The sequence below is a fragment of the Taudactylus pleione genome, unplaced genomic scaffold, assembly GCF_031769625.1.
Source record: "Taudactylus pleione unplaced genomic scaffold, aTauple2 ptg000245l, whole genome shotgun sequence".
In the NCBI taxonomy this organism is placed as follows: Eukaryota; Metazoa; Chordata; class Amphibia; order Anura; family Myobatrachidae; genus Taudactylus; species Taudactylus pleione.
In genome coordinates, this window is record NW_028284647.1 from 177,711 (window position 1) to 202,417 (window position 24,707).

General features: G+C 48.7%; 1 protein-coding gene across 1 annotated transcript in view; it reads left to right on the forward strand.

Moving 5' to 3' along the window:
• Window positions 1–18,328, forward strand: part of EED (embryonic ectoderm development) — a 34,814-nt gene extending 16,486 nt beyond the window's left edge. The window contains exons 7-12 of the mRNA XM_088479780.1: window positions 6,811–6,902; window positions 8,160–8,293; window positions 10,709–10,814; window positions 11,960–12,118; window positions 16,930–17,003; window positions 18,018–18,328. Coding sequence (XP_088335906.1) covers window positions 6,811–6,902; window positions 8,160–8,293; window positions 10,709–10,814; window positions 11,960–12,118; window positions 16,930–17,003; window positions 18,018–18,144 — 692 coding nt within the window. The 3' untranslated portion in view covers window positions 18,145–18,328. The remainder of the gene's footprint in view (window positions 1–6,810; window positions 6,903–8,159; window positions 8,294–10,708; window positions 10,815–11,959; window positions 12,119–16,929; window positions 17,004–18,017) is intronic.
• The last annotated feature ends 6,379 nt before the right edge of the window (window positions 18,329–24,707 follow it).

Here is a 24,707-nt window from a genome sequence, read left to right on the forward strand (position 1 = left end):
CAGGATGCCTACCTCCATGTTCCGATAGCATCTTCACACCAGCGGTATCTGAGGTTCGCTATCCTTCAACACCACTATCAGTTCCGGGCGCTACCCTTTGGTCTCTCCACGGCACCGAGGGTGTTCACGAAGATTATGGCGGTCATGGCCGCACATCTTCGGAACCAGAATGTACGGCTGCTGCCGTATCTGGACGACCTCCTGTTGCTGGCGAGCTCCCCGGAGGTACTGCTTCAACATCTCCACCTGACGATCGCTTGCCTGCAAGCACACGGGTGGTTGATAAATTGGAAAAAGTCCTCTCTGATTCCATCACAGCGGATGGTTCATTTGGGAGCCCTGCTGGATTCGCGTCAGCAAAGGATCTTCCTGACTCCGGAGAAGGTCGCCTCACTACAGCTGCGGATACGCAGTTGCCTGAGCCGTTGCCGCCTGTCGGTCCATTCGGCTATGAGAGTTCTGGGGTCCATGGTGTCGACATTCGACATGGTGGAATTTGCCCAGTTCCATTCCCGGCCCCTGCAGGGGCTGATTCTATCAGAATGGAATGGGTTACCTCACCGCATCCGCTCTCAGGTGCTGGTGTTGTCTCCGGACGTTCGGCAATCTTTGGCTTGGTGGCTTCAGACAGCTCATCTGGTCGAGGGGCGCCCATTTTGGATCCCGGACTGGGTCCTGCTCACGACGGATGCCAGTCTCCGGGGTTGGGGGGCAGTGACCGGCTCTTTGTCGCTTCAGGGTCGTTGGTCAGCGGAAGAAGCACTTCTCCCCATCAACATCCTGGAACTGCGGGCAGTATACAGGGCCCTGCAGTCGTCCGGCCCCGCTCTTCACGGAAGGGCGGTACAGGTGCAGTCCGACAACGCCACCACGGTGGCGTATATCAACCACCAAGGCGGAACTCGCAGTCAGGCAGCGATGTCGGAGGTGTCTCGTATCCTGACTTGGGCGGAGGGTCACATTCCGGCGATCTCGGCGGTCTTCATCCCCGGAGTCCTCAATTGGGAGGCGGACTTCCTCAGCCGTCACGACGTGCATCCCGGGGAATGGTCGCTTCACCCAGAGGTGTTTCAGCTACTCGTGGACAGGTGGGGACTGCCGGAGCTGGACTTGATGGCCTCTTGTCACAATCACAAGTTGCCCGTTTACGGGTCAAGGACAAGAGACGCAGGCGCAAGTCTGGTGGACGCGCTGTCGGTGAAATGGACGTTTCACCTGGCGTATCTGTTTCCTCCGCTATCCCTGCTTCCTCGGGTTCTGCGGGAATTCAAGCAGGACGGCGGCATGCTCGTGCTGGTAGCTCCGGCGTGGCCCAGACGTCCTTGGTACTCCGATCTCAGGAGCCTCTCCATCGACGCTCCGTACCTTCTTCCTCAGCGTTGGGACCTGTTGTCTCAGGGGCCCTGCCTTTACCCGGATCTGGGTCGGCTGTCTTTGAAGGCGTGGCTCTTGAGACAGCCGTCTTGAGGTCTCGGGGCTTCTCCAGTTCGGTTATTGGTACCATGCTCAGGGCACGCAAGCCTGCTTCAGCACGGATTTATCACAGAGTGTGGCACACTTACTTTCAGTGGTGTGAGTCCAGACATTATGATCCTCAGGTGTTCCGAGTTTCTAGGATCTTGGAATTTCTTCAGTCAGGATTGGATCTCGGCTTACGCCTTGCATCTCTGAAGGTTCATGTGTCCGCCTTGTCCGTGTGGTTTCAACGGCGGATTGCAATACTACCAGACGTTCACACCTTTTTCCAGGGTGTTCTCAGGATCCAGCCTCCCTTTGTGCCTCCTGTGGCTCCTTGGGACTTGGCGGTGGTGCTACGGGTCCTGCAGGGTCCTCCGTTTGAGCCTCTTGAGGCGGTGGAGCTCAAGTGGCTGACATTTAAGACGGTTTTTCTCCTGGCAATTGCTTCGGCCAGGAGGGTGTCTGAATTGGGGGCGCTTTCCTGTCGCCCTCCTTTCCTGATTTTTCACCAGGACAGAGCGGTGCTCCGCACTCGTCCTGAGTTTTTGCCCAAAGTGGTCTCGAAGTTCCACATTAATCAGGAACTTGTTGTGCCAGCTTTTCAGTCCCCTGATCTTTCAGCTGGTGAGACTTCCTTAGATGTGGTCCGGGCGCTTAGAATTTATGTAGACCGGACGGCTTCGGTTAGGAAGTCTGATTCCTTGTTTATCCTCTTTGGTTTTCACAAGAGGGGTTGGCCTGCCAACAAACAAACGTTAGCCCGTTGGCTTCGTTCCGTTATTTGTGAGGCTTATGCACAAGAGGGTTTACCTGTGCCAGCCTCTGTTAAGGCTCATTCCACTCGTTCTGTGGGTCCCTCTTGGGCTGCTAGAAGTGGCGCTTCTGCTGTTCAGCTGTGTAAGGCGGCCACTTGGTCTTCTATTCAAACGTTTTTGAGGTTCTATGCGTTTGACACCTTCGCCTCTCAGGATGCTTCCTTTGGGCGCCGGGTGCTCCTTTCAGCACAGGAGCGTCCCCGCCCTTAGTTGAACTGCTTTGGGACATCCCCAAGGTCAACCCTGTGGACCCCCTATGGACCCTGAAGTAGAAAACAGGAGATATGGTAAGAACTTACCTTTGTTATCTCTGTTTCTACGAAGTCCATAGGGTCCACAGGGCGCCCGCCCTGACGCACCTGGCTTCAAATGGGCTGTGTGGCTGGTCACCGGTTTTCCGTCTCCTATTGCTGTGAGTATGGTTTCTTGTGTGTTCCAGTCTTCCTTCTCTCTGTTCCATATTCTCCTCCGGCCTAGGCTGCTTACCAACTGAGGTGCCTGTGGCTCGGGGGCGGGGTATAGAGGAGGACCCAAGTGCATCCTGGGAGCTAAAAGCTTAACTGCGTGGTGCCCATGGATCCTGTTCCAGCTATAACCCCAAGGTCAACCCTGTGGACCCTATGGACTTCGTAGAAACAGAGATAACAAAGGTAAGTTCTTACCATATCTCCTGTTTTCGATAGAATACATACATACAGTACCAGTCAAAAGTTTGGACACCCCTTCTTATTCAATGGTTTTTGTTTCAATTATTTTCAACATAGTAGATTAATACTGAAGACATCAGAACCATGAAAGAACACACATGGAATTATGTTGTAAACAAAAAAAGTGTTAAACAAATCAAAATATGTTTTATATTGTAGATTCCTCAAAGTAGCCCCCTTTTGCTTGGATGACCGCTTTGCCCACTCTTGGCATTCTCTCAATCAGCTTCATGAGGTGTCTCCTGGAATGGTTTTCCAACAGTCTTGTAGGAGTTCCCAGAGGTGCTGAGCAATTGTTGGCTGCTTTTCTTTCACTCTGCCGTCCAACTCATCCCAAACCAGCTCAATTGGGTTTAGGTCGGAGGATTGTGGAGGCCTGGTCATCTGACGCAGCACTCCATCACTTTCCTTCTTGGTCAAGTAGCCCTTACATAGCCTGGAGGTGTGTTTGGGGTCATTGTCTTGTTGAAAAAAAAATGATGGTCCCAGTAAGCACAAACCAGATGGGATGGCATGGCGCTGCAGATTGCTATGGTAGCCATGCTGGGTAAGTGTGCCTTAAATTTTGAATAAATCGCCAACAGTGTCACCAGCAAAGCACCCCCACACCATCACACCTCCTCCTCCATGCTTCACAGTGGGAACCAGACATGCAGAAACCATCCGGTCACCTTCTCTGCGTCTCACATAGACAGGGCGGTTGGAACCAAAAATCTCAAATTTGGACTCAGACCAAAGTACAGATTTCCACTGGTCTAATGTCCATTCCTTGTGTTTCTTGGCCCAAACAATTCTCTTCTTGTTGTTCATCCTCAGTAGTGGCTTCTTCACAACAATACGACCATGAAGGCCTGATTCATGCAGTCTCCTCTGAACAGTTGATGTTGAGATTTGTCTGCCACTTGAACTCTGTGAAGTCTTTATGTGGTCTCTAATCTGAGGTGCTGTTAAGTAGCAGTTTCTGAGGCTGGTAACTCTAATGAACTTCTCCTCTACAGCAGAGGTAACTCTTGGTCTTCCTTTCCTGGGGCAGTCCTCATGACAGCCAGTTTCATCATAGCGTTTGATGGTTTTTGCAACTGCACTTGAGGATACATTTAAAGTTCTTGAAATTTTCCGTATCGACTGATTTTCATGTCTTAAAGTAATGATGGACTGTCGTTTCTCTTTACGGAGATGAGTGGTTGGTGCCATAATATGGATTGCAACTGCAGTCATATAGTGGTGTCCACTGTGTCCTAACCCTACCTCTGCACAACACAACTGATGGTCTCAAACACATTAAGAAGGCAAGTAATGCCACAGATTGACTCCTGACAAGGCACACCTGTTACTTCAAATCCATTCCAGGAGATACCTCATGAAGCTGATTGAGAAAATGCCAAGAGTGTGCAAAGCTATCATCAAAGCAAAAGGGGGCTACTTTGAGGAATCTAAAATACAACATATTTTGATTTAACACTTTTTTGTTTACAACATAATTCCATATTTGTTCTTACATAGTTTTGATGTATCCAGTATTAATCTACTATGTTGAAAATAATTTAAGCAAAAAAAACATTAAATGAGTAGGCATGTCCAAACTTTTGACTGGCACTAATATATATATATATATATATATATATATATATATATATATATATAATAGTCCCGGCACTCCATGAGCCCCAAGCTGGGCAAATACCTTGCTCCAGGTGCCCTCAGTGAGGCGGAGATCACTCCCCTCTATTCAAACCACAGCAGATACAGCGGCACTCAGGAGACTTCACAACAGGGTGAAAACGTGTATTTAATTCAACGTTTCAGGATACGGAGACCCCGTCTTCAGGAACACACAGATAACAAACATGAAATAACAGTGACCTTAAATACCTGTGACTGTGCTTGATGGAACCATCTGGTCTGCTTTTACAATCAATGCATGGGGTGTGCAATGGGCTCTGCTGTAGCCCCTTCCCTGGCAAACTCGTTTATGTGGGAAGTTGAATGTGATCTATTTTTTGGTAGAACAGAGATCTCAGAGAACATTTTACTATACTACAGATACATAGATGATCTGATCTTGTTCTGGACAGGTTCGGAACAAAGTTTTGATGTTCTCATAGATACACATAACAACTCTTCCAGTCCAGTGAAATTCACGGTAACTAAAAGTACCACCCAGCTAAATTTTCTAGACATCAAGATAGAGGTAGAGAACAACGTGTTACACACCTCATTATATACAAAACCTACCAACAGAAATACATTGCTCAAATTTCAAAGTTTCCATCCATCCCCCACTGTGAGGGGTCTCCCATACTCTCAGTTTCTGAGAGTATGTAGAGTGAATAGTAAACCTGATGAGAGGGAGAGGCAATTAAATGTCATGGTAGATAAGTTTTTACAAAGAGGTTATCCACTGAATTTATTGCAGGAGGCAAGGTCGAAAGCTTCACGATTCAGTAGGGAGGAACTATTAATACCCAAAGCACCTAAAGTTATGACCAAGGTTATACCATGGGTCAATCAATATAGTGTTAAGAGCAAGTATACTAACCAGGTGGCAAAGAAATTTTGGCCACTGGTCTCTACTGACCCAGAACTATCCATGCTTCATTCGTCTAAAATCATGCCGAGTTACACAAGGAATAGAAGCATTAGGGACTGGTTGGTCAAAACAGACATCACTGGCTTTAAAACATCTATTAATGAGCCTACAGGTTTTTTACAGCGTAAGAAAGGCTGTTTTCGCTGCCTCGGGTGCACTACGTGCAATTATCTGATTCCAGGTGAATTCATCTTCCCACCCGTACACGGGTAAAAAATGTAAGATACAGTGGAATCTGAGTTGCACATCCAAGGTATGTTGTGTACGTTCTGTCTTGCCCATGTGGGTTACACTACGTGGGCAAGACAGAACGTCAGTTCAAGGAGAGAATGGCCCAGCACAGGTCTGCTGACAGGGCGGCCCTTCTGTCGGGGCAAAGCGAACAGCCTGTGGCACGCCAATTTCAAACACAGTATGGCTACGTTGCGATACCGTATAATAGATCATGTCCCGGTCTCTATTAGAGGAGGCAATAGATCTAAAAAAAACTATTGCAAAGGGAAACAAAATGGATCTCTCGGTTAGACACAGTAGCGTTTACTATTTATGTTCATTATTTTCACTTCGTTTTGTATGTATGTTATTGCTACCATACAGCGCTGTCTATTTTAAGGCTAGCGCTGTTGGAACTTTAGTAATATATCTATGTTTAGTGTTTTTGCACTAGTATGTCTGCATTACCTTCCGGGCAGTGGATGACATCACTTCCGGTTCGCGGGTGCCGCGACCGGATGTGTGGGGTCCATTTGCCGGAGGGGGGCAGACCAGATGGTTCCATCAAGCACAGTCACAGGTATTTAAGGTCACTGTTATTTCAAGTTTGTTATCTGTGTGTTCCTGAAGACGGGGTCTCCGTATCCCGAAACGTTGAATTAAATACACGTTGTTTTCACCCTGTTGTGAAGTCTCCTGAGTGCCGCTGTATCTGCTGTGGTTTATGTGTGTGTGTGTGTGTATATATGTGTATATATATATAAATCTATATCATCATCCAGGGAGTAACTTGTAAATTATTTTCAGAGCTGTTTTGACGTCTGCAAAAACGTAGAACCACAGATTTAATCCCCAGCTACGTTTTGCAATATGCAGCTTGGGTTTAGTTCCAGTTCCTGATTACATTGACTGGGCCACATAATGTAAATGATTAAATCTGCATGTCATTGTTCTAATCCAATCACTAACCGCTTGGGAGGATGCATGAATTTTTGCCTTTATTGTAAGTCTCATTTATCTTCTGCAGATCACGCCCTGAGACTGTGGAACATTCAGACAGACACGCTTGTGGCGATGTTCGGCGGCGTGGAAGGTCACAGAGATGAAGTGCTAAGTGCGGTAGGTCACTGGCATTTCCGTGTCCTCTATGTTAGATCTTTAAATCGCTGGTAAAACCGGGATGCGCCCATGACAATAATATTAGTGGGTTACTTGGAGGAGTTCACTTTTAAACTGGATTTGAAAAGGTCCCACTGGTACATGAATGACTGGGGTTCCCCTCCTGGCACCCTGTTCCTCTGTCTGGGATTCCCCTGAAATCAGGCCTCCGTGACGGTGAGCGCCGATGAATTGGCAGCCCTGATTTGCTAAGTGGGTAAAGTGGAGCCTGATGTAGGTGCCAGCTCCCTTGATTCTTATCTTGAGCCCATTCTGTGTTATAATGGTTCAAATGGCCGGCACCAATAATTACATATAAATCTCTTTTGTTGAAGGACTGAGGGCCTGATTCAATTTCTGAGTAAGCTCAGGGCTTGTGCAAGTGTGCGTATGGGTCCGATGTTAGTCGATGTCACCGATTGTTTCGCTATGTTCCCCTAGTATACGGTTGTGAGTAAAGGGAAGTGGGCGTCCTTATGTCAGACTGCGATCGCAATGCGAATGCAAACATTTACATATCCCCGCTGATATTAGCAACTGCACTGCGTGCGTATAAGCAGAATAGCGATCCGTAATGAATCAGGCCCCTGAATTGGGTGGAAGGACTCAGTGTAGACTTTGCCTCTATGCGGATTGGGATGTCTTAGAGCAGGGCCAAAATTCATAAGGGGTCCCACCTGGGTGAGGGGAGGAAGCTACCATTTAGATGGGAGGTTTAATTGTAAATATTCTTTCAAATGTGCCATTGGTATTTACATCATCTTATATTAAATGTGTCTGATGTAATATAAAGTTATGAGGTGCACATGTATCTATTCCTAGTTGAGCCTTTTACTTTATAGCATCAGATTCAAAGTAGTGAATCTGGCGTGCAGTCACCATGTTGACAGTGACAGTGCTAATGTCGACACCACAATGTCTAATTGTGGCATGTCGACATTTCACATGTCTACATGGTAATAATGTTGTCGTTACAAATCTTGAGGTGAGGGTGACTTGATATCGTACATGGTGACATTGGAGCCTAGATTATGACTGTTGACATTATGAATGTGGACAAGTTATACGTAAACCTGCAAATCTGTGGTTCTCCTGCTGATGTTGCTACTACATGTCCTGGTATTTAGCTCCGCAATAGTCGGAGAGCCACATGTTGCAGAAGCCTAATCTAATGCCTGCAGTTTCCTACAATCCCCTATTAACACTTTGTCTGTTTAGGATTATGACCTGTTAGGGGAGAAGATCATGTCCTGTGGAATGGACCATTCCCTCAAACTCTGGCGACTGAACTCCAAGAGAATGAAGATCGCCATCAAAGACTCGTACGAATACAATCCCAGCAAAACAAACAGGTGATTGGGTCCCTCCTGTAACCGCAGTCCTGTGGGGCAGTCCGGGTGACGCATCGTCAAATGCTGACACATGGGTGATGACACGGTCGCACCGTCCCTGTGACCATAGAATGGAGGTCGGGACATTTCACACATTATTGCCTTAGTATAATGTCTTAGAATGAAGTCATTCACGTGTTCTTGTCATAATGGTGTTGGATTGTAGCTTCACACCTTCCTGCAATACTAAGACAACAATTTATAAAGTGTAGCAACGTTTGACCGGTGCTGTGCCCGCTAATTATTCAGATTCCTGCCTGTTTCTTGCTAGAGTTGGCATTTGATCTACATATTACACTGAGATGCCAAAAGTCATGGGATAGATGCCTAGCATCGTGTAAGACCCCCTTTAGTCTGGCGAAGTGCAGCAACTCGACGTGGCGGATGGAAGACCACTGGAGAGATGTTGACCCATGTTGTCTGTATAGCTTCCCACATCTCCCTGATATTTGTAGGTGTAGGATCTTTGGTGCGAATGGACCTCTCCACTGTGTCCCATATATGGTCGATTGGGTTCATGTCAGGTGAACGTGGTGGCCACACAATTTATCGTAACTCTCCAGATTGCTCCTCAAACCAATTCTGAACAACATGGAGCCAATGACGCTGTGCATTATCCTGCTGGAATATTCCATCATTGTGGGGGTAGATAAAGTTCATGGAGTGCTGCAAATTGTCATCAATCAATGTAACGTAGCGGTTACCCATCAATGTCGTGTTCAGGCAGGCTATCGGACCCAACCCATGCCACGTGAACGCACGCCACACTATATTATGGAACCACTACCAGCCTGCACGGTGCCTTGTTGATAACTGGCTTCATGGGGCTTATACCACACCCGAACCCTACCATCAGCCCGAAGTAACAGGGGCACTCTGATGGGTCCTCCTCTCCCATATGCCATGGAAACTAAAGAACGCTGCACTGACCCTGCTTTGTAAGCGCCTGGCACCTCCCATTGAATGTGGATGTGATATGAGCCATTTGGGCAGATGTAATGAAGCTCTGGGAAGTGGAGAGTGGTAAACAATCAACCAATCAGCTCCCAACAGTCATTTTTCAAACACAGCCTGTAACATGACAGTTGGGAGCTGATTGGTTGGTTGTTTATCACTCTGCACTTTATCACTTTACAGAGTTTCATACATTTGCCCCAGTGTCACTTGTCTGTTCTCACAGACTATTCTGGCCAGAAGCCGCTGGTCACGATCATTAAGTACCCGTGGTCGGTCACTGCACTCTCCATGGTAGGTGGTAATGGCTTCCATGAGGTATTCCCGGTACACAAGTGACACCGTAGATTGAGGAATGTTGAATATCCGCACAACTTCAGAAATTTCATTTTCCATCCGTCGGGTCATGTTCACGCTCCAATTATTCACCTCGCCTTGCCATGAGCAGCTTAGCCAGTGTTCAAACTGACTCACGAGATGTCGTATACAACTGATGAAGGTCTGGGCATTTACTAGATGTCGCAGTGCGGTGAGGCCACCTACCATTACCTTTACATACTACTATCCCATGACTTTTGGCACGTCAGTGTACATTTATAGATAAAGCCTAATATTTTGTCATGAAACCGAGCACTACACACCCATATAAGTGTGTATACAATTACACTTCTTCATTGTTACCCAGAAGAGAAGAACAATATAGAAATTATCGTACTTTCGATCTATTAGAATTTACACAATTTTACCTTTGCGTACAAAAGCCTGCGGGCAATGGGGTATTGGTTTTGTTTGTTTAGTCAGACTGTGAATGACTAAATAGGCTTATTATACACTAGGCCTGATTCTGAGTTGTGTGGACGTTCGGTGCAGTGCTTGTTAGTTTTTGGCATACCGTGCTGCATTTGCATGTTTGTGAGCTTAGGAGCAGCTCAGAGTCCGTACACCTCTCTGTCGTTCCTCTGCGACCGATAAAATGGACGTTTCTGATCGGTGGCAGTCGGTGCACACAAGAGACCCGTTCTGTGGCTGTGTTTTGGGCATACAGCCAGAGTTGCTTCCTATTCTGTGTTGTGGGGATGCCAAATTCAGGCGTACCTTCAGCTCCTAGTATAGGTAGGTTGTACGTGCTGATGTTGACGACAGCTCCCCTAGTGTACGGAGGACTTCGGGCGGTATGTGTGACTGCGTAGGTAAAGACAACAATTTACGCCCAGTCTCATTAGCACGCTGTTTGCCGCATCTGCAATTACATTCGGAATTACATGCGTTTCAGAATCATGCTCCGTATACACAATCGTTACGTGGGGTATTATGCTACCGCCACTCTTGCACGGACCGAATGCGGGACAGTAAATGTCTGGTAAGAATGTGCGTTTAACCAGCGGAAAGTAATATCCTTCCTTCCTTTTTCTCCCCCCTCAGACCTTTTATCTCACAAAAGATCCATTTTCCTGACTTCTCCACAAGGGACATTCACAGGAATTACGTGGACTGCGTGCGGTGGCTCGGAGACTTGATCTTGTCTAAGGTGAGCTGATACACTGCCGTGTGCTTATAACACGGCACACGTGTGTGTCTGCCTTATTTCATTCTCATGTAACTGCCCACATTTCCTGCAGATAACGACGTAGGTAGAGCAATTGTACAAAGTGCCAGTAAATGTAACAAGTTAAAAGAAAAGATGCTGAAATGGGGGCGTAAAACCTACTCCATGTTGTCACAGTGTGCGTTTGTGATGGCAGTGTTTACTTGTGGTGTTGGGGTCTCTGTTGTACTATAGGAGTTTGTGCACCAAGTATCAGACACAAAGCGCCTATGAAGACATTCAACGGAAGCAAAAATAAGCAATGGAAAAGCCACTATTTGACAGTCACATACTCTTTCGTCACTAACGGGAAAGTGCTTTATAGACAGTAATAGCAACAGTGTATTGGGTCACATCTTTATGAGGGTATAGTAGGCATCCCAACAGCGGCAGCCCGACAAGGGTGAAGATCCTGATCATCCCTAAGGTAAGTATCGCTAACCTAATTCCCCCCTTCCCCCCACCCACCCAACCCTAACCCTCCCTTAGTGGTGCCTAACCCTAACCAAACCCCCCCCCCTCACCCCCCGCAAGTGCCTAACCCTCCCTTCCCCGCAGCCTGAACCCAAGTCCCCCGGGGGGGTGCCTAACCCTAACCTCACCCCAGGAGTGCCTAACCCTCCCCCCCACGCCCCCCTTCCCCTGGCCTAAACCTAACCCTCCCGGAGGGCTGCCCTAAACCTAACACCCCCCCTGGGAGCCCTAAACCTAACACCCCCCCTGGGAGCCGTCTGCGCCCGGCTTACCTTCGTTCGGTATGTCGGTTGTCACTCTTCTGGCGTATGGTTAATGACAGGCGTCCAGTTTTTGATGCCTGTCATTAGTACCACGCCGGGATTAGAGAGTCTGGAAGCCGTCGGTCGGTATTTAGACCGTCGGCTTCCAGACTACATCCCCTTTATGAAAATTCAATTAGTAGGAAATCCTTGCAAAGTATAAATCCTGTTTTTAGTTTCTCTTTTATGTTTAAGAAGTTTGGTACAAACCCGCTTTTCAGTGACTGTATGAAATGTGTGCCAGTGTGCTGATATTATGTAAGGAGAGCTGGGTACAGGCACACAGTGATAAGTGATCGTTCTGTCCTTCAGTCATGTGAAAACGCCATAGTGTGCTGGAAGCCGGGCAAAATGGAGGACGACATTGACAAGATTAAGCCCAGCGAGTCCAACGTGACCATTCTGGGGAGGTTTGATTACAGTCAGTGCGATATCTGGTATATGAGATTCTCCATGGACTTCTGGCAGAAGGTAGGCTACACTGGCTCACATATACAGTAGCAGTTGTTATCCCATGTACACTAATGCAAAGTATTTTATTAAGTTTTTTTGGGCCAGCGCCATATTCAGTGCAAAGAATAACAGCGTGTGCATGGGGGGCAAATGGTCCACTTCATACTTACCAGTTACATCGTCCATTGATTCCCTCTTGGTAAACACACACATATAATGAACCCAGGATCGTGTTGAAGGAGCTTCCTGCGTTCTGTAAAGATGGACGTGCACATCCGGTGATTACGAAGCACCCTGTGCGAAGCGTTGTGGTTTGGTCCTGAATAATCAATTACCTGAACTGACCTCCAGGTGGTGCTATGGGACTATGACATCTGATAGCTCCCTGCCCAATTAATGCCGCATTGCAGCTGCCCATGTGGTGGGGTATATGCCTCCACCTTTGATGAGTCTAGGGTAAACTTCATTAACCCTCTAGGAGTCCTAGAATGAACTCTTGGTGGTCTGATCACTTCCTGGGTTCATCAAAAAGCATTGCTCCTGTTTCAGCCTATACACATAATCACATGGGAGGATTAAACAAATAAAAAGAAAGCAAAATATATTCTAGGACAGGGGTGGCCAACCAGTCAGCGGCAAAGAGCCAGAAATATCTGTAGTCAAGTTAAAGAGCCGACAGTTGCGTGTGCCGAAGGCGCGCATGCAAAAATGGGGTGTGGCCTAGCTGTCAAAGGCCACGCCTTTGGTATGATGATTGCAGGAGCATGATCTTGTGCCACCCCACCGTTTTAGTCACGCTGGTGGCGAGCCCAGCACATTGAAAATACACAATTTACTAATTTTTTTTTTTTTAATCTTTACTTTGCTGTAATTTTTTATTAGTGGGACTTTTGAAAATCCTTGTTTTCAATCATTTTTGTATGCCCCTTATGCAGTGCCCCCTGCAGTAGTGCCCCTTATGCAGTGCCCCCTGCAGTAGTGCCCCTTATGCAGTGCCCCCTGTAGTAGTGTCCCTTATGCAGCGCCCCCTGTAGTAGTGTCCCTTATACAGCGCTTCCTGTAGTAGTGCCCCTTATACAGCGCCCCCTGTAGTAGTGCCCCTTATGCAGCGCCCCCTGAAGTAGTGCCCCTTATGCAGCGCCCCCTGTAGTAGTGCCCCTTATGCAGCGCCCCCTGTAGTAGTGCCCCTTATGCAGCGCCCCCTGTAGTAGTGCCCCTTATGCAGCGCCCCCTGTAGTAGTGCCCCTTATGCAGCGCCCCCTGTAGTAGTGCCCCTTATGCAGCGCCCCCTGTAGTAGTGCCCCTTATGCAGCGCCCCCTGTAGTAGTGCCCCTTATGCAGCGCCCCCTGTAGTAGTGCCCCTTATGCAGCGCCCCCTGCAGTAGTGCCCCTTATGCAGCGCCCCCTGCAGTAGTGCCCCTTATGCAGCGCCCCCTGCAGTAGTGCCCCTTATGCAGCGCCCCCTGCAGTAGTGCCCCTTATGCAGCGCCCCCTGCAGTAGTGCCCCTTATGCAGCGCCCCCTGCAGTAGTGCCCCTTATGCAGCGCCCCCTGCAGTAGTGCCCCTTATGCAGCGCCCCCTGCAGTAGTGCCCCTTATGCAGCGCCCCCTGCAGTAGTGCCCCTTATGCAGCGCCCCCTGTAGTAGTGCCCCTTATGCAGCGCCCCCTGTAGTAGTGCCCCTTATGCAGCGCCCCCGTAGTAGTGCCCCTTATGCAGCGCCCCCGTAGTAGTGCCCCTTATGCAGCGCCCCCTGTAGTAGTGCCCCTTATGCAGCGCCCCCTGTAGTAGTGCCCCTTATGCAGCGCCCCCTGTAGTAGTGCCCCTTATGCAGCGCCCCCTGTAGTAGTGTCCCTTATGCAGCGCCCCCTGTAGTAGTGTCCCTTATGCAGCGCCCCCTGTAGTAGTGTCCCTTATGCAGCGCCCCCTGTAGTAGTGCCCCTTATGCAGCGCCCCCTGTAGTAGTGCCCCTTATGCATTGCCCATGCAATACCCCCTGTAGTAGTGTCCCTTATGCAGCGCCCCCTGTAGTAGTGTCCCTTATGCAGTGTCCCCTGCAGTAGTTCCCCCTGTAGTAGTGCCCCTTATGCATTGCCCATGCAATACCCCCTGTAGTAGTGTCCCTTATGCAGCGCCCCCTGTAGTAGTGTCCCTTATGCAGCGCCCCCTGTAGTAGTGTCCCTTATGCAGCGCCCCCTGTAGTAGTGCCCCTTATGCAGCGTCCCCTGTAGTAGTGCCCCTTATGCAGCGCCCCCTGTAGTAGTGCCCCTTATGCAGAGTCCCCTGTAGTAGTGCCCCTTATGCAGCGCCCCCTGTAGTAGTGCCCCTTATGCAGCGCCCCCTGTAGTAGTGTCCCTTATGCAGCGCCCCCTGTAGTAGTGTCCCTTATGCAGCGCCCCCTGTAGTAGTGCCCCTTATGCAGCGCCCCCTGTAGTAGTGCCCCTTATGCAGCGCCCCCTGTAGTAGTGCCCCTTATGCAGCGCCCCCTGTAGTAGTGTCCCTTATGCAGCGCCCCCTGTAGTAGTGTCCCTTATGCAGCGCCCCCTGTAGTAGTGTCCCTTATGCAGCGCCCCCTGTAGTAGTGTCCCTTATGCAGCGCCCCCTGTAGTAGTGTCCCTTATGCAGCGCCCCCTGTAGTAGTGCCCCTTATGCAGCGCCCCCTGTAGTAGTGCCCCTTATGCATTGCCCATGCAATACCCCCTGTAGTAGTGTCCCTTATGCAGCGCCCCCTGTAGTAGTGTCCCTTATGCAGTGTCCCCTGCAGTAGTGCCCCTTATGCATTGCCCATGCAATACCCCCTGTAGTAGTGTCCCTTATGCAGCGCCCCCTGTAGTAGTGCCCCTTATGCAGTGTCCCCTGTAGTAGTGCCCCTTATGCAGCGCCCCCTGTAGTAGTGCCCCTTATGCAGCGTCCCCTGTAGTAGTGCCCCTTATGCAGCGCCCCCTGTAGTAGTGTCCCTTATGCAGCGCCCCCTGTAGTAGTGTCCCTTATGCAGCGCCCCCTGTAGTAGTGCCCTTATGCAGTGTCCCCTGTAGTAGTGCCCCTTATGCAGTGTCCATGCAATACCCCCTGTAGTAGTGTCCCTTGTTGTGCCCCCAGTACTTACCTCTCACTTCAGAGGCCAGCGTTCATGGTGCAGTGGGGGTCTGCGGGGGCCCGAGCCGCATCACATCAGCAAAAGAGTTGGCCACCGCTGCTCTAGAATTTTATATAACAAATATTGGAAAAAAAAAAGCACAGCACACGCCAGAAAGGACAGATTATATAAGGTCCCAACCTATAAGGTATTCAACATCCCTAGAAGTCAGTGCAGGGGCCACATGGGTGGCACTCTAACCTTCCAAAGGGCCACACATTCCACTTAATCTCAATAATAAGTTCAAGCAATACATTTAATAAGAGACAACGACCTATATAAAAATGTCAGCAGGCATTTTAAAACCTTCGCTGCAGGCACCTGTCATATGCATTAAATCTGCTGGCGATGATTTCACCCACAGCAAAGGCCGTAATTTTAACAAAAAAAACAACCCTTCCAAAAAAAAAAACCCCACTTCTCCCCACCGGTACTGATTACTATTGGAAACTCATGGGCAGTACTGTAAGAGGTCACAGGAGAGTGATGGTAATAAAAAAAAATGTAGGGCATTGGGGGATGCTGTCATTTCCCTAAAACCACCATCCTGGCACCTGTAAAGCTACAGTCACTAATATTTCATAAAGGGGAGTCCCCTCTTTCAAAATGAGGTGCTTGATAGAAGTCTGTGCCCCCAATCCTGGCTTCCATTATATCAGGGGAACCCACATTTGGAAGAGGGAAGAATCATTATTTAGTTTCTATGGCGATTGCTGGTTTGTAAGCTCACATTTTATAAAACCTACACTAAATGCATTTATGAGCTGTACACGCTTTTAAAACTTTTGCTTACCATGACGTGTTAGTTTGTGTGTATGTGTGTTTTAAAATAGTGTCTACATTCAGAAATGATATGAAGTTTACAGTCTAATACACATTTTATTGTTGCCCTGTTTCTAGAAGAATGTTCAATCAATAATCCCCCAATGCTTTGTAGGGCAGCTGCAGAAATCGCCCCTTGTCTCTTATTTATCATAGTGTCAAAACATATAGTGGAGTTGTGTGTTCTTTTTTTTTTTGTTTTGTTTTGTTAGGGGCTCCCAGGGGGGACTTAGGGATAGGCAGTACCCCCCCCCCCCCGGGAGTGTTAGGGCTGGGCTAGGGGAAGGGGGGGTTAGGGTTAGGGATGCCCCAGGAAACTTAGGTTTAGGCTGCGGGGGAGGGGCGGTTAGGTTTAGGCACAGCCGGCGGTCAATCATACTGATTCCTTTCCTGCTGTGACGCCATTATTGTCATGTGGGCTAGATCATCATTCATGACAATACCACCTATCCGTTCATTTTGGTTCTGGAGACGATATTGGTTGCTTTTTGTCTCCTATAAATGGCTGCTTCCCCTATATAGCTGATGGATAAACGTCACACCGTACTGTGCGACTAATCCTTTGCAACCAACGCCCATGTGGTTCCAAAATGCATACACAATGCAGTGAGTCCCCTTATACGCACATATTTGAAGGTTCTGTACCAACATGCGCAAATCTGTGCCACAACCAATCCGTCTCAAGCTCTTCTCTAAAGTCTAGTTGCAATAATAGCAAATGACCCTGCACATGTATTCTGAAACCCATATCATGATTTCACTAGCGTGAGGGTTTAATGGTGACTCGTAGAACGGGAAGTACTCTGCCCTCTGCAGGTAATAAGAATAACTCCGCACCTAACACTGACAGAGGTTGTGTCTTTCTGTGCACAGATGCTTGCACTTGGAAACCAAGTGGGGAAGCTATATGTCTGGGATCTGGAGGTGGAGGACCCACACAAAGCCAAGTAAGTTCCATAGGAGTTATTGTAGTGTAGCTGTCTACATCATGTATCTGATGCTACATCTCGCTGATCTTTCTAGACCCCTATGATGACTGTGTTCCTGTGTTCATTAATTACAAACATTAAATTTATTAGATTCTTTCTATTCTCCCCCGGGTAATTCCTGGCCTTTCCAAGTTTAAAGAGGGATCTGATTTTGGCTTCTTAAAGTAAATTGGAAGCTACACTTCAATCTTACTTTAACCCCCTGTGATAATGACCCAGTCTAACAGGGATCGGTACCAGTGAAGATCCCGACAGCTCTAAAGGTAAGTATTAACCCTAACCCTCCTTTAGGGGGTGCTTAACCCTAACCTCCCTCCCTAGTGCCTAAACCTAACCCACCTCCTTCCCTAGTGCCTAAGCCTAAACCCTCCCGGGGGAGTGCCTAACCCGAAGTCCCCCCGGGAGCCCTAAAACCTACGGGTAACTGGACCCGATTTAAACAGTGATCACTGGGCGGGCACACTGTGCATGAAATGCCCACTGCAATTGATCTGCTTCTTCCCTCCCTGTAAAATCTGGTCGCCAGACACCAAAATCTGGTCGACCTGGCCCCCGGGATTTGTCGAGCCCTGGTCTAATGACAGCCGGCGGGATTTCGATGCCTGTCATTAGTACCTTGCCAGGATTTAACAGTCAGGAAGCCAGCAGTCGGCATTTCGACCATCGGCTTCCTGACTGCATCCCGTTTAACATGGCATCAGGGGTATAATATAGGCGGGGGTGGATTGCTGCGACCAGGCACCAGGGTTTAATGGTCCTTTGGAAAAACTTGGCTTTTTTTTTTATTTTTATTCAGTAGTAAATTAAACAGTTTGATACAGGAATTCCTTCTGCATGACAGGGGGGGAGGCAATTTCGGCAAACCTTCCAGTAATTACACAATGTTCCACGTGATGCTTACAGATGTTCCCTATTGTGTCCTCACCGGTGGCATCTAAACCTCTAACGTGCCACGTTTTGTCATCTCTCCAGGTGCACAACCCTAACACACCCGAAATGCGTGGCTGCGATCCGACAGACCAGCTTCAGCCGGGATAGCAGTATTCTCATAGCGGTCTGCGACGATGCCACCATTTGGCGCTGGGACAGGCTACGATGAACCCTCTTCTTGTGAAGAGACCCCCCCTCCGCTTCCCCACCCCATTAAGCCAATCTGGTTTATGTACATGCTCTCGCATTTTGCGACCTGCGTTAGTAGTAGGCTGAAGCTGAGTTTAGTGTTCCTGTCTGTACCATTTTTCTCGCTATAATTCAGCTGCTTTTAATAAAAATTTATTTTTGTACAGCTTTCTGTAACGTCTGTTTTTATGGATTTTAATGTATTCACTGTGTAATGTATATGCGGTTTGTACGATTTGTGTAATATGGGCACATGGGAAGAGAGCGAGTTTTTGTTCGACTTTTTGTAAATATCTGGTTTTGTAGCCTTTTAAAGTAGATGTTAATTTAAGAAATCATGTTTTGATGGTTACTGGTAACGTTCGAAAGATTAAGGGGTCTAGTTACTAAGCAGTGTTAGGAGACAGAGTGAAAAATGATAATGTGCCAGCCAATCAGCTCCCAACTGTCATTTTTCAAGCACAGCCTATGAGATGACAGTTGGGAGCTGATTGGCTGGCACATTATCACTTTTCACTCTGTCTCCTAACACTGCTTAGTAAATAGACCCCTATATCCCCCCCCCCTCCCAAAAAAAGAGTAATGCGGAAGTGCAAGAGGCTGAAATATCTATCGCCGTGCATCATGTTAAGCAGAAAAAAAATAAAATGAACTTGACTATTAAAATCCATTCTGGCTTTGTTCAGTTTTGTGGCTCAGTTGAATCTTACAGATGGTGCAAAAGCAATTCTAAACTCAGGGTTGTTAATTAGCATATTTTAAATCAAAGCTGGTCCAAATTAAAATAAGACTATTGGAAGCCATGCTTATAAATAAATGCCCACTTTGCCATATTGATCTGTTTTTTAACAAGCCTGTATTCAGGGGCGCCGAGAGGGGGGTGGGAGCGGGTACTAATTACCTGGGCTTGCTGGAGGGGTCGGCAGGGGCACGGGTCTTGCGCCGCCCCCTCCCTCTAACACTACATAATAGTTGCACCCACTCTGGGTCATATAAATTACATACTGTTTTGCCACATGATAATGGCACATACATTGATAAGTTGAGAGCCAACTCACCTGAAGGTATCCCAGAGACCTTAAAAATGGCACTATAGGAACCAGCACACCCTGCTGGTCCTATCCATGCCTCTCAGAACAGTAATACAAAATAGTGGCTGCTCAAATCAACTTTATAGTCTTTCACTGGTGCTTGTATAGGTAGGGGGTTTACTCTAGACTAGACTAGTGTTATCACTCAGAACTGTTCTGGGTGGCATTGTAGTAGAGCACAGGTTCTCAAACTCTGTCCTCAGGACCCCAAACAGTGCATGTTTTCCATGTCTCCACATTGAATCAAATGAAATAATTAGCTCCACTTGTGGACCTTTCAAAATTTGTCAGTGAGTAATGAATACACCTGTGCACCTGCTGGGTGACCTGCAAAACGTGAACTGTGTGGGATCCTGAGGACCGAGTTTGAGAACCACTGCAGTAGAGGAAACCGTGGCAGAAACAGCTGTGGGCGCCAGGCCTCAGCCCATACTAGCTGCACAGAGACCTGGATCTGCGTCGGCTGCCGGAGATTTCCAGGCCTCTTCCTCTAAACTGCGGCAGCCGGCTGCGTGACCCCATGGGTCACCTTAGCCGGTCGTTGTTACGCACTTTATACGATGCTGCGTTGGACAACGCGACTTGAATAAGTAATGCACAGGAGATGTGATGCCTCCTGCTGCATTACCACATCAGCAAGGATCGCAATTTCAAAGCTGCCTGCATGCAAAAAGTACATCATATATCTGTAGCCTGCCTGCAGCTTTGCAATTGCGATACTTGCTGAATCAGGCCCTCAGTGTTGCACAGATTTCTCAATAGTCCTGCACTACTACACTATAGCTTAGGCAGGTTTATTGTATCTTTCTTTTCTCCTTCATCCACTAGGGGACACTGGAGCATAGACAATGCGGTATAGACGGTGCTGGAGTAGAGCCTGGCACTTTAAATAATTTAGAAGAGTGACTGGCTCCTCTTCCTCTATGCCCCATCGGCCTTCGTTTTAGAAATGTGCCCGAGAGAGCCGGTAGCACATTAGGCTGTTTTTCATATTTCATGTTTTTTATTATAATACAAGCATGAGGACAGGCAGACTGTTACTCTGACAGTCTGCCTGCTAAGTGGGAGCCACCACAGCTACTGCAGCCTGTCTGGCGTCCGTGAAAGAGGGGATATAATTACATTGAGTCATCGGACTCAACGGGGGCCTGCCACAGTTGACACTGGTTTGTGCCCAGGTCTCGCACCCCAGCCCAGCCTCCTGGCAGCAGCAGTGGTGAGTATGACCACCACCCCTGACTAGCAGGGGTGGTGGAAGAAGAAACGCTGGGCAGGGTGTTTCTCACACACAGAACTCCCTCCTCTCTTAATCACAGGAGCAGACGCCGCTCCCCGCCATTTCTCTACTCTGCCCCAGGTTTACTTATACTGAGGGCAGTGTAAGGGCGGGCAATGCAACACACAGGATGCCAGAGCACGGTCTCCCTCTTCTATGCTCACTGGGGGAGATGCTGCGTCCCTCTATATGTAGGTGGCAGCGCGGTCCTACCTCTTGCCCCATGTAAGAAGGCTTCCCTTTTAGAGAACAAGGGCTCAGTCTTAAAGTATTAGCGCTGGCGGGACTTATGGGAAGAGAGAGATCCCCTTCCGTTTCTTTACGATGATGTCATCTGCCAGTGTCCAACGTCATTCCCTACCATCCAAGTGGGCATAGAGGGGGAATATAATAATGTGGCAAGCAAAACGAGCCACCGAACCTGCCTTTCTTCTTTTCATGCAAAGTGTGGGCAGAAGCCTCCACTTCCGCCCACACTCACATCACTTCCAGGTACGGCTAGAGAAGGGGATTTATACTCTTCCCGTACCCTGCTCTGATTCCGGAGGTCCTTTGTGCAGATAATGGTAAGGTTACCTGCCTATAGTTATGGTGTGGTCCCAAGTTGAACCCAGGGCCAGTGTTATCCAGGGTGTCCCATGGCTTCATCCCTTCATTCCCAGAGTCAGATACTCTGTAGCACGGAGCTCTCATTGGAGGGCAGTTTGGGTGTGTATATGTTTACAAGCATCTATGTACACACTTTGACAACATATGTATGCACAGTGGGAGAAGTGTGGAGCCGGAGGGCACAGCAGCAGGAGCTGATGAGATGGCCGCCCCCATAGATCTGAGGTCATTTTAATGGATTCTTTATGCTGGAGGAGGGCAGTTATGTGACATTGTTTGAGGATGAGGTAGAGTTTAAATACCGCAACTATTTGACATAATGGAGGAGTAGGGACAGTTATGGGGCATAATTATAATTGTGATAGGAGGGAGGGCCGTTGTGGGACCTAATTAAAATTGTAGGAGGGGGCAGTTATGGGACATAATTGTGTGAGGAGGAGGCAGAGTTTAAATACCGCAGTATAGCTTAGTGGCCCTCACACTGCATTAATCTAGTAACTTAAAAAACTACCTACTGCCCCAGAGGTAATCGATCCTATTTACAGTTTATTACTTCCTTTTCCTGTATTAAATGAATTATACACTAACAGCAGTCCTTAGTCAATCGCAGTTACTCTACTCGTATATATTTCCGTGGTCCAGCATTTACTCTGGCACTTGGTGGAACACAGGGCCTGATTCAGAGCGGAACGCTCTGACCAGAGCGCTCGCTCTGAATCAGGGTCCTCCTACCTGTTTTTGGAGCGGCCTCATGGACGCTCGTATAGCTGTGGGTTACCACCCACAGCTATAGCGAGCGTCCATGATGATGGTCGCGATGGTCTTGACCATCGCGATCATCGGGCTTGCAACGGAGACCCTGCGGTAGGGTCTCGCTGCCTCAAGCCCTGGAGTGATTTTGGCCGACTTCAGACGGTAGGCGTTCCCATGGGAACGCCTCTGTCTGGCTGGCACGCCCACCAAAGGGGGCGTGCTGTCAACATCGACAGCACGCCCCCTTTGGTGCGAGACCCGGAGCGATGGAGAGCCCTTCGCTCGCCGGGGCTCGCGCATGCGCACGATGGAGCTTCCTCCATCGTGCGCATGCGCAGTGGGGGAACATCGACCCGCTTGCGAGCGTCCTGCGCTAGCGAGCGGGTCTCAATGACCCCCACAGTCCTTGGAACGCAAGCCCTGACTTTCGGATTCCTAGGATACTCCTCTTCCAGTTGATCAAGTCTCCATAGTGGTTAGCTGAAGAGGAGCAGCTTAGGAAGGAAGAAGTTCAGGTTTGTGTTCCACCAAGTGCCTGAGTGAATGCAGGAGCCCCCCCCCAACGCCAAGGAGACCGGCTCTAACTGGAAGGCTATCAGCGGATTGAGGACCAGAAGCCATTCTACCAATAGAAACCAGGATCCAGATGGCACAAACAATACAGGTAACAGTAGGAGGGAGGGACTAATTTATTGCATCAGCCCCTCCGTTCCTACTGCATCTACCATGCTGTTCTATAGATGGGTAGTGACCACACACTGTACATGCCCCCCTCTTACCAGAGATTCTGAAAATCCCCCCCCTCATACATTCATGCACCCCACAAGCAACCTTGCCCCCCACATCCTTAGACTCAGGAGGCACATCCAGATACCATCTCTGACTCCCCCACATCCAGAAACCCTGCAGGCGTCTCATGTATGACCACATCCAGGATTTCTATATCTTCGTATATCCAGGTTCCCTCCATACACTATGTCCCTCCAAATCCAGAGTCGATCTTTGTCCCTATCCAGCGACCCCACTGTCACTCCCAATACAGAAACTTGTTTCCACACATCCAGGGCCTGATATATTTTTGTTCCCATGACACAGTTTTCTCACAAGACAATTGGCACCAGCGCCTAAAGACCAGGGGTAAAAGGAAGCCCTACCACAAAAAGCTAAATTATGAATTGTGGTGTCCAGCTGCCAACACCAAGCTTTGGAAGCCTGTGTTTATGATTACGTGTTCTGTACAGGCCGCAACCTGTTTAGCTCATAAGTTTTTGTGATGGTGACACACTATTGTGTGCCTATTTACTGGAGATTTCGGGGTCTAGGTGGGGTGGGGGGTTTATTTGGAGGTTTGGGGTCTGTCACAGCAGACTAAAGGCCTGAGAGTGTTGGGGCCACCAGATTAACAAGCATATTGAAACCAAGAGCTTCCATAGAGATGTACTAATCCCGCTTCGGTTTTGGTTCTGCCTACAGTTAATTTGGTGCCGCCCTCGTCAGGTCACTTCTAGAAATTTTTCCAGGACCACTTTGAGGCCCTGATTCAGAGCCAGACGCTCTGACAGAGTGCTCGCTCTGAATCAGGGCGTCTTTTTTTTGTTTTTGTTAATGGAGTGGCCTCCTGGCCGCTCGCATTGCTGTAGGTTGCCACCCACAGCTAATGCGAGCTGCCAGGATGATGGTCACGATGGTCAAGACCATCGGGCTTGCGACGAGACCCTTGTGGTAGGGTCTCGTGGCCGCAAGCCCCAGAGAACTTTCGGCTCAAACAGAGCCGAAAGCTCTCCCTCTGACATCATTTGTGATGTCAGTGGGGCCGCCCCCAGACGGTAGGCGTTCTCATGGGAACGCCTCCGTCTGGGCAGCTACCCCGGCCCGCCCACCAAAGGGGGCGTGCTGTCGCTCAACATCGACAGCATGCCCCCTTTGGTGTGAGACCCGGAGCGATGGATTGCCCGTCGCTATCCGGGTCTCGCGCATGCGCACGACGGAGCCGGCTCTGTCGTGCGCATGCGCTCTGGGCCACCATCGACCTAGTTGCGAGCGCTCAGCGCTTGCAACCGGGTCTGAATCAGGCCCTTAGATCCCAATCCGTCCCTGGAGTCCAGGATTGGGCAGTGGGAGAAACAAAGTAGGCGGAGGGCCCTGCCTGTGAGAGCTCAGTCTCCCCATCCAATGTACTCTTGAGTAATCAAACTTAGGACCCCATTTCTTAACGATGCATAACCCCTGTAGCGCTCATTAAAGGGGTTATGTCACCTTTTCTGTATTCAACAAACAGCGGTAATCTAAGATTACCGCTGTTTGTCACAGCACTGTTCTCGCCATCTTTAAATAGAAAGAGACCATCACCTATCTGAAATTTTTAACAACTATATTAAATAGAGAAGACAGACTAGAGAAGGGGCAAGAAGAGCAGAAGGGGGAAGGGGAGGAGCCTGGCTTTAACCACTTGCCTGGTGTGGTGGTATCAGTTGTGATCACGCCAGGCTGTGCATTAACTGACACGGTTGCAAATGATGCGATCTGTCAGAAACGCACAGTCGACGGCTTTCGGAAGACAATTTTCCAGCAACTGCCACTAGCAGCTGCCTTCCCCCAGCGTCTCCCGTGTAGCTGATTGCTGCCGATCTGTAAGAAGTGAACGGCAGGAACCCCCCCACCCAGCTGGTTCAAAGAGGAGCAGCCGCTTGGGAAATCAAAGTCGTGGTGGTAGTGCTGTTCCAAACATCGATGGTCCGATATGTCGATGACTGATATTAAAATAATTTTTTTAATTTTTTTTTAAATCGATGTGAATGTTAGGTGTTTAAAAAA